This window comes from Diorhabda sublineata, chromosome 7, assembly GCF_026230105.1.
Source record: "Diorhabda sublineata isolate icDioSubl1.1 chromosome 7, icDioSubl1.1, whole genome shotgun sequence".
In the NCBI taxonomy this organism is placed as follows: Eukaryota; Metazoa; Arthropoda; class Insecta; order Coleoptera; family Chrysomelidae; genus Diorhabda; species Diorhabda sublineata.
Genome location: NC_079480.1, coordinates 2,099,585 through 2,117,691, shown reverse-complemented (window position 1 = coordinate 2,117,691; position 18,107 = coordinate 2,099,585). Strand labels below are relative to the sequence as shown.

At 33.7% G+C, this 18,107-nt stretch overlaps 1 protein-coding gene across 14 annotated transcripts in view; it reads right to left on the bottom strand.

The window, feature by feature from the left end:
- Positions 1 to 18,107, bottom strand: part of LOC130446975 (sodium/potassium-transporting ATPase subunit alpha) — a 106,772-nt gene that overhangs the window by 84,909 nt on the left and 3,756 nt on the right. For 2 of the 14 annotated variants that reach the window (XM_056783555.1, XM_056783554.1), the window contains exon 1: positions 1,919 to 2,047. The exons of 9 other annotated variants lie outside the window; for them this stretch is intronic. In XM_056783555.1, the coding sequence (XP_056639533.1) occupies positions 1,919 to 1,927 (9 nt within the window). In that variant the 5' untranslated portion in view covers positions 1,928 to 2,047. Of the gene's footprint in view, positions 1 to 1,918; positions 2,101 to 13,466; positions 13,625 to 18,107 lie in introns of those variants that run through there. 3 more of the 14 variants (XM_056783553.1, XM_056783552.1, XM_056783556.1) reach the window with 3 other exon arrangements.

Below are 18,107 nucleotides of genomic sequence, written 5' to 3'. Positions count from 1 at the left end.
CTTATTGAGTAATGATATTATACTTTTGGAAAAGTATCTTCTTTGGTTACGGCGATTTTGAACCTACCAGAGCCAAAGGACTGTACAGATCGTTGTATTAAAAAGTCATTTACTTCTTTGATGGTATACTGAGTAGTTACCGGAATGCATTCATAAACTCACTGTTAATGCTGATGAAATTGTCAACTCGGTATTTATGTCAGTACTGAATCGCAAGGTATTATATCATAATACTTGGATTGTACAGTACAGCACAACCTTGATGTAACAAATCGGAAGGAAACAAGTAAATATTCGTTATATCGAGTAATTCGTTGAACTGAGGTTTGTTATTCGTCAAAGAGGTTAGATTCGTCAAAAATTCGTTATAAACAGGTAAAAAAATACCGTACGTATTTTCTATTTGAAAACAATCAGGTAGGTAATTTTATATAAAGGTTTTTGGTTGACAAAATTCGTTAATTAGACGTATTTATACTTTTCCTTGATAGTTGAAAATTCGTTATGAAGAGATTGTACGCAAAAATTGACTCTTTTGGACAATTCAAGGGGATTACGAATAATTTATTAAATCGAAGCAGTCGTTATATTGAGGTAAGTTATATTAAGTTCCATTGGAAATTGATTGCCGCTATAAACAAATGTTTGGAAAATATTTTCTCGCACCTTTACGGTGTAAACGGCATTTTTAACACTTTCCACACCGAAAACAATGCCATGAAGATTATATAAACAAATTTTTTCCAACTATTTGCAAAGTTTTTATGTTCTAAAATGTCCTATACTTCTAATCATTTATCCTTTACCTATTTGATAACTGTTGTAAGATGTAATGACCTATACATCAAGAAGAAGGCCAGAATTAACAAAAACTTGGAGACCGCAAGAAGTAAAATTTTCAGTTGGGTCTCTACTAGACCGAGAAAATAGTAAAAACATGTGACGATCATGTGACGTGGAATTTTTGGGTATCACAGCGCAAGAAACAATGGAACCGACATATAAATCGAACAGACGATACACAGATCAAAATTGGATTGACGTTGTTGTTGAAATAAGAAAAAGCGACCGATATCTTTTTGGAAATAGTTATTTACGTCCTTCAATTGTCGAATTATGTTTTTTTACAATTTAAGGGGTAGAAAAAACGTTCCTAATACTTATAAAACTTGTCTATAACATATTTTTCCATTTTATAGGTGGAGTATTGAAAATCCGTCTGTTATAATTTTGATCGATTTTTGATTTTGATTATTACGTTATTCCAAAAAGTTTCAAGTCCATATTATATGAAATATATGAAATAAAAACAATTGCAGTGGCCGTTTCTTAACATTTTAATCAACATAAATTAACTTGAACATACAATAAGGCCCCAAAAATTAATAAAAAAAGTGTGGTACCAATGAGTTAGCATCAGTTTTAACGAGGTATTTGTCTAAAATTACTTTTTATTCGGTTAAAACTAAGTTTTGAATCAGTGATTTGATTGGGTAACTCAATAGGAGCAGTCAGCTTTTATTCTATGAGGGTTAAATCCAATAATCAATAATCTATTTGGATGCTCCATCGCTTTCACATTCAATTCAATACGAAACGGGCATTAGCGAAGACACCAACTTGCAATAACTTACCAAGAATTAGTTCTTTGGAACTGAAGTGCTGCAACATTGTAAGTAATTGGGTTCTTCTATTGTAGTATTACGTAATATTATACCCAAGAATAAAGAATATTTTTAAGCGGTCATTTTCGTCGACAATCAGTCTACCGAAGACTAGATCCAAAAAGTTTAATGCTGATCATAATAATAGAAGCTATTTAAGAATTTTTTATGAAATAAACAAGCGAAAATCTAATTTGTAAGCCAATATATATGAAAGGAAAGCGCAATTACATTATTTTAGCGGAAAAACGTACCTCCCCCATTTCGATTTAATGTTAAGAAATCCAGATATTGTTAAATGCAATACTTCATGAAACGGGGCACAGTCACACTAGAACCAAACACACTTCAACACGGGCGCGGACCCACTAACGAATTTTTGGGGACGGTGTTGAGTTGCGCTGCAGCGGATCGTAGTATTGAGCTTCTACGTCACACTGCGGACCGGCGAAAACGGCGGCACTTGGGGGTGGAAAAGGGAGCAAAGGCGGTTGTTGCCTCCATGACAGCGATAGCCGACGATGCCGGTTTCACAAAGTCTCGCTAAATCCCGATAATATTGGTAAACGAAGATTTTGTTAATGGCGAATCGTATATCTACACATTTACTAGTCAGAACTGAGAATACTTGAAGATAGTAGGGATTTGAAATTTTCTAATTGTAGTATTGCAACTACTCTAACTCCCTACGCTACGGGGTGTGTCGAGAATATAATCCTATTTCTCAAGTTCTCATAAATGTTTTTTTTTTGTAATAGATGAAAATTTTTCTATTTTCTTAGTTTAAGTATACCTTAAATTTTAATTTTACTGTAGAATAAAATGTCTTTTATGTAGAAAATATGAAAAAAGTTATGTAGAATCGACATCTAAATCCTATAGTCCGGTCAAATTAGACCAAAAAATAATGTGAAGCTACATAAATTCCCATCGAACTGAAAATCAATGAAATTGTTTAAAATATAAGTAAAAATAAAATTTTTAAGTTCCCAATTATTCCCTTGTGTGGAAAAAAATGTTATTCAAGGTCAAAGGTCAAAAAAATGAGTTTTTCGCGATTTTCAGCAAAACGGTAAGTTTTCTCAAAAAAATACCTCAGTTAAAAATTGCAGATCATAAAATTATCTACAAAAAACGTATCAATACTTTTTTTCCTACGAGCCACCGTTTCTGAGATATAACGATTCAAAAAGTTGTAAAAGTTATAATCCGGTCAATTTAGACATTCAAAGTTACATAAATTCTCATCGAGCTGAAAATCAGTAAAATTGCATAAAATACAATTGAAAATAATATTTGAATGTTCCCCATTATTTCCGTGTATGGAAAAAAATTTATTCAAGGTCAAAGGTAAAAAAATGAGTTTTTCGCGATTTTCAGCAAAACGGTGAGTTGTATCATAAAAATACCTCAGTTAAAAATTGCAGATCATAAAATTATCTACAAAAAACGTATCAATACTTTTTTTCCTACGAGCCACCGTTTCTGAGATATAACGATTCAAAAAGTTGTAAAAGTTATAATCCGGTCAATTTAGACATTCAAAGTTACATAAATTCTCATCGAGCTGAAAATCAGTAAAATTGCATAAAATACAATTGAAAATAATATTTGAATGTTCCCCATTATTTCCGTGTATGGAAAAAAATTTATTCAAGGTCAAAGGTAAAAAAATGAGTTTTTCGCGATTTTCAGCAAAACGGTGAGTTGTATCATGAAAATACCTCAGTTAAAAATTGTAGATCATAAAATTATCTACAAAAGACGCATCAATACTTTTTTTCCTACGAGCCACCGTTTCTGAGATATAACGATTCAAAAAATTGTAAAAGTTATAATCCGGTCAATTTGGACATTCAAATTTACATAAATTTCCATCAAACTGAAAATCAGTAAAATTGTTTAAAATATAATTAAAAATAAAATTTTTAAGTTCCCAATTATTCCCTTGTATGGAAAAAATGTTATTCAAGGTCAAAGATCAAAAAAATGAGTTTTTCGCGATTTTCAGCAAAACGGTGAGTTGTATCATAAAAATACCTCAGTTAAAAATTGCAGATCATAAAATTATCTACAAAAAACGTATCAATACTTTTTTTCCTACGAGCCACCGTTTCTGAGATATAATGATTCAAAAAGTTGTAAAAGTTATAATCCGGTCAATTTAGACATTCAAAGTTACATAAATTCTCATCAAGCTGAAAATCAGTAAAATTGCTTAAAATTCAATTGAAAATAAAATTCGAATCTTCCCCATTATTTCCGTGTATGGAAAAAATGTTATTCAAGGTCAAAGGTCAAAAAAATGAGTTTTTCGCGATTTTCAGCAAAACGGTGAGTTGTATCATAAAAATACCTCAGTTAAAAATTGCAGATCATAAAATTATCTACAAAAAACGTATCAATACTTTTTTTCCTACGAGCCACCGTTTCTGAGATATAACGATTCAAAAAGTTGTAAAAGTTATAATCCGGTCAATTTAGACATTCAAAGTTACATAAATTCTCATCAAGCTGAAAATCAGTAAAATTGCTTAAAATTCAATTGAAAATAAAATTCGAATGTTTCCCATTATTTCCGTGTATGGAAAAAAAATTTATTCAAGGTCAAAGGTAAAAAAATGAGTTTTTCGCGATTTTCAGCAAAACGGTGAGTTTTTTCAAAAAAATACCTCAGTTAAAAATTGTAGATCATAAAATTATCTACAAAAAACGTATCAATACTTTTTTTCCTACGAGCCACCGTTTCTGAGATATAACGATTCAAAAAGTTGTAAAAGTTATAATCCGGTCAATTTAGACATTCAAAGTTACATAAATTTCCATCAAACTGAAAATCAGTATAATTGTTTAAAATATAATTAAAAATAAAATTTTTAAGTTCCCAATTATTCCCTTGTATGGAAAAAATGTTATTCAAGGTCAAAGGTCAAAAAAATGAGTTTTTCGCGATTTTCATCAAAACGGTGAGTTGTATCATAAAAATACCTCAGTTAAAAATTGCAGATCATAAAATTATCTACAAAAAACGTATCAATACTTTTTTTCCTACGAGCCACCGTTTCTGAGATATAACGATTCAAAAAGTTGTAAAAGTTATAATCCGGTCAATTTAGACATTCAAAGTTACATAAATTCTCATCAAGCTGAAAATCAGTAAAATTGCTTAAAATTCAATTGAAAATAAAATTCGAATGTTCCCCATTATTTCCGTGTATGGAAAAAAAATTTATTCAAGGTCAAAGGTAAAAAAATGAGTTTTTCGCGATTTTCAGCAAAACGGTGAGTTGTATCATGAAAATACCTCAGTTAAAAATTGTAGATCATAAAATTATCTACAAAAGACGCATCAATACTTTTTTTCCTACGAGCCACCGTTTCTGAGATATAACGATTCAAAAAGTTGTAAAAGTTATAATCCGGTCAATTTAGACATTCAAAGTTACATAAATTCTCATCAAGCTGAAAATCAGTAAAATTGCTTAAAATTCAATTGAAAATAAAATTTGAATGTTCCCCATTATTTCCGTGTATGGAAAAAAAATTTATTCAAGGTCAAAGGTAAGAAAATGAGTTTTTCGCGATTTTCAACAAAACGGTGAGTTTTCTCAAAAAAATACCTTAGTTAAAAATTGCAGATCATAAAATTATCTACAAAAAACGTATCAATACTTTTTTTCCTACGAGCCACCGTTTCTGAGATATAACGATTCAAAAAGTTGTAAAAGTTATAATCCGGTCAATTTAGACATTCAAAGTTACATAAATTCTCATCAAGCTGAAAATCAGTAAAATTGCTTAAAATTCAATTGAAAATAAAATTTGAATGTTCCCCATTATTTCCGTGTATGGAAAAAAAATTTATTCAAGGTCAAAGGTCTATGCAATAATTGTTCTGGTCCTAATAAACCTGAATTCGATATTCGTCTCTATTTCACTTTTTCTAATAATTTATCCGCAGAGTCTTTCCCCCGTTTCTTTCACCGTGTTCGTTAAAATGAACCCTTGCTCCGATGTAGGTGTTTGGCCTTGTTTGTCCATTCGATTCCTTCATCTTTGATTATTACGTTCTGGACGCATCATTCGTGTTTTACCTCATTCGTGATATTCGTTTGCGGCGTTTTAAAGCCTTTTAATTATGTTTTTTAACGCCATCATCGCTATACCACCTACTCTTCCGCGAGTTTTTGTTTTCTAACTTTATCTGCAACCTCCTCTCTTTTAGATAACCTTGCCGGAGTACATTTTGCATCTTTCATCTTCTAGAGCAACTCCTCGTGTCACACTCAATCGAAAGCTTTGCCAATGTCGAGAAAAATCACTTCCGCGATTTCTTTCTGATGGAAACATTGTGTGTGTACTCTACAAGTCTCAAGATTCGTTGTTCGATATTTCTAAAATGTGGTAATAAAGAGAAGAAAGAAAGGGCGAAAAAGAACGAGAAGAATTATGGTACAACAGACTACAAGAAATGGAACTATAAGACGCGAAGGTTAGGAAGAAATAGAATGAGAACAAATTCTTGTGCAGATAGAAGGAAATCGTCTTTATGAATCCAAAAATAGATTTTTTCTAAAATAAAATAGTTTCTTTTATAGCAAGCAAAACTTTTCATCAAAAACGACATAATTGGTTGCAAATACAAAAAGAAGTATCGAAATTTAGTTTTATTATTAACCATCATTAAAATTATTTATTTTTTTATAATATTATAATCATATATCGATATGAATACGAAATGGAAGACTGTGCCGAAGGCACATCATCTCACTGTTGCGAAGGGAAACTAAAATTCTGGTGACCTCGTTCGGACGGCCGATCAATACGGACGACTGCTAACGCTTCACCCTCCTCCCTAGCCCACTTCAACCCCTATCCCGTAGACTTTACAGTCGCCCGAGTTTCCCGGATAACTCCATCCTGTTAAGGAGAGGTGGAATTTCCTTGAATCCAAATTTCTCATCGATATTTCGATGATTTTCTCAGTACAATAAATAACAATCGAATAGATTTTCGTTTCGTACGTATCAAGTTACTTGTTATTGCCTGCTTTTATGTCGTATACACATTCATTGAAAGCCTTTTGACCGAAAAAACTTCATCATTTTTTTTTTTTAAATATGAATATCCGGTTTAGTACTATTTTGAATATATTGTTTACAATCATTATACCAACACTCGCAATTACACTGTCTGGTCCTTCAAGTCGGATATATGGAAGGCTCGAAGGACCAAATGATATAAAATAAAATATAAAAAATATTTTATTCGCAATAACAACGTTTATTAATTGAGGAAGAGATTTTTTTATATATGAAATAAATTTAACGGGGAGTAATTAAATATGAAATCAAACTAATTATTCCATAAAGAAATTGACTTTTTGAACGCATCCTTCATTAAACCATGTAATATTTCTGATTGAAGACTAGTGAAATCTGCTTCGACTGTCTAATAGTCTCTAGTTTATTGACATACATCTTTTACGAAGATTGTCTGAAACGTTTCCTAGCTTGACCTGGAAAGGTCAGTATTTATCAATATCAATATTAAGTTATTAAAAAAATTGATGATTTCCATTCCGAGTCCGTTCAGGCGTTCTACCCAACCGATTTGCTTAATTTTTTTTTTTTTTTCAATGAAAGGTATTGATGCACAGATCAGCCATCAACCATCGGATTTCGTCTAATTTTCACCAAGTTATACTCAAATGCGATTTCCCCCTGTACATTACTTATGGGTGTTTTTCACATACACACGTTCTATCCTGAATATCTCAGGTTCTAATATAGCTCCAGAGTTCGTTTTGGTTGAAGAACACTCGCTGAAACACCTTCTTTCTTTTGAGTTTTTGAACACTTAAATCGGTTGAGTTGGAGAGGAACTAGGCGCGAAAATTCAATGTGGAGTTATGGATTTTTGTAGGCTTTTGGCAATTTTTTCTACATTCAAAGATCTATATCTCAGGTTCTTATATAGCTACAGAGTTCGTTTTGGTTTAAGAACACTCGCTGAAATACCTTCTTTCTTTTGAGCTTTTGACCATTTAAATCGGTTGAGTTGGAGAGGAACTAGGCGCGGAAATTCAATGTGGAGTTATGGATTTTTGTAGGCTTTTGGCAATTTTTTCTACATTCAAAGATCTATATCTCAGGTTCTAACAAAGCTACAGATTGCGTTTTGGTCAAAGAACACTCGCTGAAACACCTTCTTTCTTTTGAGTTTTTGATCACTTAAATCGGTTGAGTTGGAGAGGAGCTAGGCGTTGACATTCAATGTGGAGTTATGGATTTTTGTAGGCTTTTGTCAATTTTTCTACATTCAAAGATCTATATCTCAGGTTCTAACAAAGCTACTGAGTTTGTTTTGGTTTAAGAACACTCGCTGAAATACCTTCTTTCTTTAGAGTTTTTGAACACTTAAATCGGTTGAGTTGGAGAGGAGCTAGGCGCGGACATTCAATGTGGAGCTATAGATTTTTGTGGGTTTTTGTCAATTTTTCTACATTCAAAGATCTATATCTCAGGTTCTAATATAGTTACAGAGTTCGTTTTGGTTGAAGAACACTCGCTGAAACACCTTCTTTCTTTTGAGTTTTTGACCATTCAAATCGGTTGAGTTGGAGAGGAGCTAGGCGCGGACATTCAATGTGGAGCTATGGATTTTTGTAGGTTTTTGACAATTTTTTCTACATTCAAAGATCTATATCTCAGGTTCTAATATAGCTACAGAGTTCGTTTTGCCTCTAAGAACACTCGCTGAAACACTTTCTTTCTTTTGAGTTTTTGACCATTCAAATCGGTTGTGTTGGATAGGAGCTAGGCGTTGACATTCAATGTGGAGTTATGGATTTTTGTAGGTTTTTGGCAATTTTTTCTACATTCAAAGATCTATATCTCAGGTTCTTATATAGCTACAGAGTTCGTTTTGGTTTAAGAAAACTCGCTGAAACACCTTCTTTCTTTTGAGCTTTTGACCATTTAAATCGGTTGAGTTGGAGAGGAGCTAGGCGTTGACATTCAATGTGGAGCTATGGATTTTTGTAGGTTTTTGGCAATTTTTCTATATTCAAAGATCTATATCTCAGGTTCTAACAAAGCTACAGAGTTCGTTTTGGTTTAAGAAAACTCGCTGAAAGACCTTCTTTCTTTTGAGCTTTTGACCATTTAAATCGGTTGAGTTGGAGAGGAGCTAGGCGTTGACATTCAATGTGGAGTTATGGATTTTTGTAGGCTTTTGGCAATTTTTTCTACATTCAAAGATCTATATCTCAGGTTCTAACAAAGCTACAGATTGCGTTTTGGTTAAAGAACACTCGCTGAAACACCTTCTTTCTTTTGAGTTTTTGATCACTTAAATCGGTTGAGTTGGAGAGGAGCTAGGCGTTGACATTCAATGTGGAGTTATGGATTTTTGTAGGCTTTTGTCAATTTTTCTACATTCAAAGATCTATATCTCAGGTTCTAACAAAGCTACTGAGTTTGTTTTGGTTTAAGAACACTCGCTGAAAGACCTTCTTCTTTTGAGTATTTGAACACTTAAATCGGTTGAGTTGGAGAGGAGCTAGGCGTTGACATTCAATGTGGAGTTATGGATTTTTGTAGGTTTTTGGCAATTTTTTCTACATTCAAAGATCTATATCTCAGGTTCTAATATAGCTACAGATTTCGTTTTGGTTAAAGAACACTCGCTGAAAGACCTTCTTTCTTTTGAGTATTTGAACACTTAAATCGGTTGAGTTGGAGAGGAGCTAGGCGTTGACATTCAATGTGGAGTTATGGATTTTTGTAGGTTTTTGGCAATTTTTTCTACATTCAAAGATCTATATCTCAGGTTCTAATATGGCTACAGATTTCGTTTTGGTTAAAGAACACTCGCTGAAACACCTTCTTTCTTTTGAGTTTTTGATCACTTAAATCGGTTGAGTTGGAGAGGAGCTAGGCGTTGACATTCAATGTGGAGTTATGGATTTTTGTAGGTTTTTGGCAATTTTTCTACATTCAAAGATCTATATCTCAGGTTCTAATATAGCTACAGAGTTCGTTTTGGTTTAAGAACACTCGCTGAAACACCTTCTTTCTTTTGAGTTTTTGATCGCTCAAATCGGTTGAGTTGGAAAGGAGCTAGTAGCGGACATAATAAAAAAATTAACTTAATAAATTCGAAAATCGGCTTATTTGTTGCCTTTAAGACGGAACAGAGTTCGCCGGGTCAGCTAGTATAAGTTATATTGCGCACTAAAATTCCAGTATTTTTAGACGCCCAGTTTCGGTTTGACAATCGTACAAGAAATCATTATAAAGATTTTTCTAAAAATTAAAAAATTAGCCATCGAATTGTCATGAATATTTTTTTAAAGACAATACGTCTACGAAAATGAAAAAGGAGTTACGGCACTATGTACGGAGACTCAACTTTTTTAATTTACGCCCGTAAAATCGTAGCCAACCTATTTCGTGGAGAAAGTATTTGGAAAAGTTGGAAAAAAGTCGAAAACTTGTTATACAACCCTCGTAAATATAATCATTAAAAATCGGGTGCAGTTAAATCTGGCCAACGAGGTAGTAAAAGCAAATGTGAATTTTTTTAAATCAGACGTTCGTCAAAAATCACACGTAGCCATTTCCATAGTCTGTTTAAGATATATTGAAACCACAAATTAGAATTCTGTTACGTAGTACATCAGAATTTCATGTTCAACACAATCGAAAGCCTCAACGAAATCACAAAAAAGGTATGTTAAATCGTAATCCTATTAAACCCGGAATAATATGCGACATAAACAGAAAATTTGGTATTGCCACCCTGTATATTGAAACCATTGAATCACCGCATGAAATCATATCGCCGCAATAATTACAATTTATCTTTGTAACTTCCACTGACGAACTATCAGAGCTAGAATAATGTTTATAATAAATATACTGACATTATGTCAGATGTCAATAATTATTTACGTGAAAAGTGAGTATGTGAAGTCACCGAAAAACTACACGGTGAATTATATATTAGAAACAAATATATCCGTATTTTCCGTTCACCATCAGAGTATTAATTGTTATAACGGTTCAAATTACACTTTTTTTAAAGGAAATAAGTCGTTTCCTTTCTATAGCAAACTTTGGGAATTTAGTTACGAAAAGAAAAAATATGTCTGTCTGGAAACGGCTAAAAAATACGAAATGAACGATACTATACAACTAAGAAGCGGCATTTATTGTACATACAATGAGAAAATTTGCTACGATCTTCGAGCCGATTCACTATATTATTGGAATTATAATAAACCGGATATAACCAGTGCATTCGAAGTAATTTATAGTGGAAAAGTGCAAGAATGGAGAGTGGGTGTAACTGTATTTATAAAATTTGTATTGGAAAATTATTATTTTGTAATTGAATTGATAAAAGAAGATTTTACGGTTGGTAGAGTTGTGTGGAAAACAAACTTCGATAATATTTATGTCTACGAGAACAAACAACCTTTTGAAACAAAAATTAATAGTTCAAAATTATTAAAATATTTAGTTGCTTCTTGTTCGGGTGTGTTTTGTGAAAAATCTATCGATTTTGTTGACATTTTGATAATTTTTTTAACATCATTTTTGGTATTTAAATTTTTATGCGGCATTGCGACAAATTACGTGGTACTGAGACGTACTACGAAACTCGGTTGGACGAAAACTACGATTTCGTGTTTTTCGGAAACTTTAACGAATCAAATGTTGTTTTATCATCAACAGAATAATTCACGATCGGAGAAAGACACGGAAGACGAACTATACGAAACTATAAACAACGAATTTTATAATAACATTGATGGGCAATTGTAAAATTTTCCTTAATAAAGTTTATGAAAGTGTAAACCACGTTTGAATCCAACTACCCAAATGTTTCTACATATCATTGATATTTATTTTTGGCCAAAAAGATACCGTAATCGACAAAAATTGAAAAATATAAACTAATATTGGCAATAGAAACAAATTATGGCCCCCGTCATTTGGAGCATTGTAGCCCGAAGTAATTTAGAATGATCATTTCCGTAATATATCTGTCAAAATTAATGAATTTAATATTTAAACCAAACGGGTTTGCAGTATTTTACACGGAAGATTAAACATGAAAAAACTAACGGCATATTGCTGATCAAAAGCTCGCTCGATACCACAAAGAACCGTTTTCTAATTGCTCGATCAGCGGAGACGGAAAATAGGTCTGTTATGATATCTCAAAACGGCAGTTCTCTATATTTGGAGAAATCTATGGGGAATTGTTCGATTTGAAAGACTGACAAGTGGAAAAACTGCAGATCTGACCTATGTGAACAATTGGATCGATTGAAACCAATCTTGAACAGAAAAAGCTTTGGCCTATAACACGATATTGCAAGATTTCCATTCGTCATTTGCCAGTGACAAAGATCAAGAAAATTTAGATAATTTCCAGAGTACTACCCTCAAAAACCAATGGATTTATAACGGTGCGGCTTTAAAAATTTGCATACTAGTCGGAAAAATTTTTTTGAAGATGATTACATTGTGATTAAAAATAAAAACATGTTATACGTTAATCGGTTTGGATTGAATTCGATTTAATTAAAGAAAACTACTGGAATTTTCTATGTCATTGAAGCGTATTCTTTCTTTTCTTGATAAAACTTCTACTCTATTAGAGAGAGCCACCACTAGGTATTATGAAACCACAAATATGTACAAAAGTTCCCAAAAACACTGTTTCATGGGGTTGGTAGGATTATCGCGGCACTAGATGGAACCAAAGTGACAATATTATATTTATTGAAGAATAAATTCTATATCTATATCTCAGGTTCTAATATAGCTACAGAGTTCGTTTTGGTTTAAGAACACTCGCTGAAATACCTTCTTTCTTTTGAGTTTTTGACCATTCAAATCGGTTGAGTTGGAGAGGAGCTAGACGCCGACATTCAATGTGGAGTTATGGATTTTTGTAGGTTTTTGGCCATTTGTCTAAATTCAAAGATCTATATCTCAGGTTCTAATATAGCTACAGAGTTCGTTTTGGTTTAAGAACACTCGCTGAAACACCTTCTTTCTTTTGAGTTTTTGACCATTCAAATCGGTTGAGTTGGAGAGGAGCTAGGCGCGGACATTAAATGTGGAGTTATGGATTTTTGTAGGTTTTTGGCAATTTGTCTAAATTCAAAAATCTATATCTCAGGTTCTAATATAGCTACAGATTTCGTTTTGGTTTAAGAACACTGACTGAAACACCTTTCTTTTGAGTTTTTGACCATTCAAATCGGTTGAGTTGGAGAGGAGCTAGGCGCGGACATTCAATGTGGAGTTATGGATTTTTGTAGGTTTTTGGCAATTTGTTTAAATTCAAAAATCTATATCTCAGGTTCTAATATAGCTACAGATTTCGTTTTGGTTTAAGAACACTCGCTGAAACACCTTCTTTCTTTTGAGTTTTTGACCATTCAAATCGGTTGAGTTGGAGAGGAGCTAGGCGCGGACATTCAATGTGGAGCTATGGATTTTTGTGGGTTTTTGGCAATTTTTCTACATTCAAAGATCTATATCTCAGGTTCTAATATAGTTACAGAGTTCGTTTTGGTTTAAGAACATAAGTTGGTAGGATCGCGGCACTAGATGGAACCAAAGTGACAATATTATATTTATTGAATAATAAATTGCTTCATATTTACCAGAAAATATCTTGTGGAAGTGAAGTAACTTTTTATTATTCCTCGTACGTAAATTTTACTAATCAAAACTCCGAGTTAAAAGTAAGATTTCTCAAAAAACGACAACTTACGATATCATTTTTCTTCTCATCTTCCATGGCGTTTAACTGCAACAATTCCACAACACTGATTACTTTACCCGAGTTCTATATTATGATCTACTTCCACTACGTGATTTTAAATTAGTAGAGTCACTCGAAACGAACAGATAGAAGTACAGGAACGAACTAAATAAACCACTTTGCACAATGGGTAATCGCTGCATTATACAATTATGTCAATTACCATTTATGCATAAAAACGTTTTATCCGCCATCGAGGTGGAAATGTCGAGAATTATCTTCCCAATATCGTTTTTCGTATTATGATTATATGCAGTTGAGAAACAAATAAAATAAAAAGTTGATGCAGAATTTGAATTATTCACCTTCGAAGTACTTTCCTCGAAATTTAGATTTAGAGAAAAATTTCTCGCTGTAACATAAAGCCTAAATATAGTAGAATGGGTAGATAGAGCTGTAAAGCTTGAAATTTTCTTACAGAACAGTTGCATTTCATATAGGCCAGTAAAAAGGGCCGGGAACTTCAAGATAGTGACGATGGGAGGTATGATGAGTTCGATGATTAAATAAATATATTATTCTACCCATTTCTTGATGGTGATTCATTTCTTTGTACCCTTCCTCAATATTATCAATATATCCGTTAGGTCCGGTCTCTACGTTTGATTTATTAGCCGAATTTTTCAAAAAAAAAATTAGACTATTACGGTAGACATGACTAAATGGGGGGCGCATCATTTTTCCCATGTTTTGGGACCTCCTGAACACGATTATGATGGTTTTTCGAATGTCTGTAGTTTATATATATATATCTACATATCTCGAGCAATTGCTATGGGTCCGATTTGGTTCAAAATTAGCTTTTTTGGCGGCGGATTGATGTTATTAGAGTTTGGTTGAAAACAAATGAATATTTCGAGTGGTCGCAGTGCAAAAAAGTGGTTTTTGACCTTTGCTCACCTCTGCAGATCAAACGAAAAGCGACTGAATAATGAAATTTCACATTTAGGTTCAATTAGTTGCGAGATGATTTCCTGTCTAAGATCGAAACTTTCCATCTCCACCCGTCACCATTTTATGGTCATTTTTGTTAAATTTTCTTATTTTTTGGCCAGAAAAAGTTTAACTAGAAGGTTCGAACTTCGCATGCAAGTAGGGGCGATGTTGAAGAATTGTCTTTCTCAAGTTGAAAGTTTTCTTCTTCAGTTCTTCTAGCACAAAACGCCCGAAATCATTTTGATCGTTGTAATTGTTGAACTGGACCGCCTCCTATTTAATGAATATCGAAATTTCTTGTCGTTATGACAATTTTTTCTTTGTTGTCAATTGGAATTGAACAAGAGGGTTCGAAACCACCGGGAGTATTCAGTAGAATAATTATCAACTCCTTTCTCTTCTATTCTCGCTGAAAATCCATTCGAGATACAATTATAAAATTGCTGATGAATAAAAACTAATCGATGAGCTTGTGAAGCAACAAACACTTAGTTGTCAAACGATTTACGAGCAATCATACATTGTTTTGACAATTTTCATTCAAAACGAGTGAAAAATAAAGTCGAAAATACCGAGAGCTTAAGAATGATGTTACAAAATATTCACTCGATTCACTTAAAATTTATCAAAAAAGTCAAGAATATAGAATTAAGAAGAGTGAATACCAGAAAAAATGTAATGGTGATTCGGAACTTTATAAAAATTTTAAAACGCGTGTGATTCTCGTAAAAATCGATTGAAAAATTTCAAAATTCATGAAGAATACAAAAAGAAATGGACAGAAAATCAGAGGAACCGATTGAAAGATTCTGAAAAATTTGTGTATTAGTTAAATTCTTCATTCGACGAAAAATTCGACTTTCGTGATGGAGCCCTGCTGCTTACGGCTTTTTACTAAATTTATAACGATTCACGTAACTGGACTTTCAAAACTCAAACGCCATTTCATTCGTATTTATACCTGAAAGCAGAGATTTCACATATTTTTTCAAATATCCCCCTCAAACACGTTTCTGGGATAACACGAACAAGTTGAACTTTTTGGAGAAAACTTCCTCTATTTACTGGCCTAATATGTAAATTAAAAATTACGACTAGATGTTTAATTTGTATTCATAGCGTTCACAAAGGTTTTCGTTATCCCAAGATACCGTGAAACCTAGGGTAAAAGACATATTGTGGGTCTACGAGAAGCACATTTTGATAAGAAAAACTTGGCTGGCGTTAATGAAAACTTATTTGAAATTAATGTTGGGTGTAGTTTCTTGTAGGATGTTAAGCCATTTCTATTCTGCTGCAACAAAAAGCTCTGGGATCAAATTTGAGATAGGAAGTCCAGCTGAAATTCTTCCTTACGTCAGAACTGTATCTTTGCCACTCCATAACCCAAAAATCGACTTCTGCAATATAATCTTGCGCGATTCTGGCGATGTACGGTCTAGAATTGTCATCCATAAAGGTAAATTCGTTGACTTAAGGTCATGAAGTGCTAAAATCTCCTCGATATATCTATCAGCATTTGAACCTTACGAATGAAGAAAGGTTCGGTTCGTGCATCATGCAGGAACCACCTCCATAAGCACTTCCTTCCTCAAAGCAGCAATCCGCAAATCGCTCTCTTGGTCTTAGATACACTCTCCTTCTTCGGTCGCTACCATGAAGGCATCCCCATTGTTCCAAGGTCCAATACAGATGATTCTGTGCTAGTTTTGTACTAATCGCACCTCACGGAACTGTCGTTGTACTTGAACGTATTAAGAAGACGGTTTCTAATGTTGTAGACGTAATAAACCCTTCTGTCTGTTCCATATCGCCTATGAAAGGATCCAGTGTCCTCATGACGCTGGAACACTCTTCGAATCGCTGCGCGGGTCATATCCAATTGTCCTTACGTCAGAACTGTATTTTTGCCATTCCATAACCCAAAAATCGACTTCTGCAATAAAATCTTGCGCGATTCTGGCGATGTACGGTCTCGCATTGTCATCCATAAAGGTAAATTCGTTGACTTAAGGTCATGAAGTGCTAAAATCTCCTCGATACATCCATCAGCCTTAAACTTCTTCTACAGTAAATACGGTCGCCCTTACGAATGAAGACAGGTTCGGTTCGTGCATCATGCAGGAACCACCTCCATAAGCACTTCCTTCCTCAAAGCAGCAATCCGCAAATCGCTCTCTTGGTCTTAGATACACTCTCCTTCTTCGGTCGCTGCCATGAAGGCATTCCCATTGTTCCAAGGTCCAATACAGATGATTCTGTGCTAGTTTTGTACTAATCGCACCTCACGGAACTGTCGTTGTACTTGAACGTATTAAGGAGACGGTTTCTAATGTTGTAGACGTAATAAAGCCTTCTGTCTGTTCCATATCGCCTATGAAAGGATCTAGTGTCCTCATAACACACTTTTCGAACCGCTGCGCGGGTCATATCCAATTGTCTAGCAACAGCTCGCTGACCAAGTCCACGGATTACTACCGAATCTACCTTTCGTGGGAATTCGAAGGTTTCCGAGGTCGATTTCATCGATTTAACATCAAATATCTTAATTTTGTAATATAAAGTGTTCGATAATCGACTTCGGGCTGTCAGAATCACATTTCATATATTCAGTGACGCCTCGCCATATTATATTGCAAATTGAACATGAACCATTAGACTTATTACTCATGTAATTTTTCAATTTATAATACGGGTTACAACTGGTTTCTCTCAAAAAGAATTTAAGCAAAGCATCACGGTTGTAAGCGAAATTATTCGGAAATGACCGTTTAAAAAGACATACACGACAACGGAAGATTTCTCATGATGAATCTATTGTGGGCGAATGAGTTGGACTCAACCTTGACTCACAGGATATCTTAACGAATCCTCTCAAATTGTGTATCACATCAATTCCCGTATCATTTGATAATGTCTATACGGTTAATACCGTTGCTAATAGCGATAAAACGATTCATTAATATAATTGTTTATTTCAATTTTTACGGCGCATTTTTTATTTCGGAAAAATCGCCGCTGGATTCGGAACGATTCCAAATAGCTGCCGTGGAAATTCCGCAAATATTAATTAGAAACACATGACAACGTAAGGCAAACATCGATCACGGCCAGATAGTGACGCTTCTCGACGTCGTGAAAGCGTTCTGTCGCTTAAACATTTTTCGAAAATAGCGAAAAGCGGTTGGTGCAGGATCGGGATCATACGGCGGACAGATATTATATAATATTAATAACAAATACACTTTCTAATCAGAAAAATAAATGACATTAAAGTTTGAAGATTGCTTTATTAGGATCAATAAAATTCTATTTATTGCTATATACCAGGATAGTCGAAGAAATGCCTGGCTTAACAAAAAGAAAACACTCAAATATATTTATTTTTCACCGTAATCTCCTTTCGAGTTCGATACCCTGGAAGTTCGATGTCTGAGAACAGATAATAATCTGAAAGGGCTAAATCTGGCGGATAGGGTGTCAATTCAAACTTTAATTCATTAATTTTAGCTATTGCAATAACGGATGTGTGAGCTGGTGCATTGTTTAGATGGAACATTTTCTTCTTATCCAAATCCGGTTGTTTTTGCTAGATTTCTTCGCTCAAATGTTGTAATAATACTCGACGTTGATAGTTTATCCTTTTTCAAGATA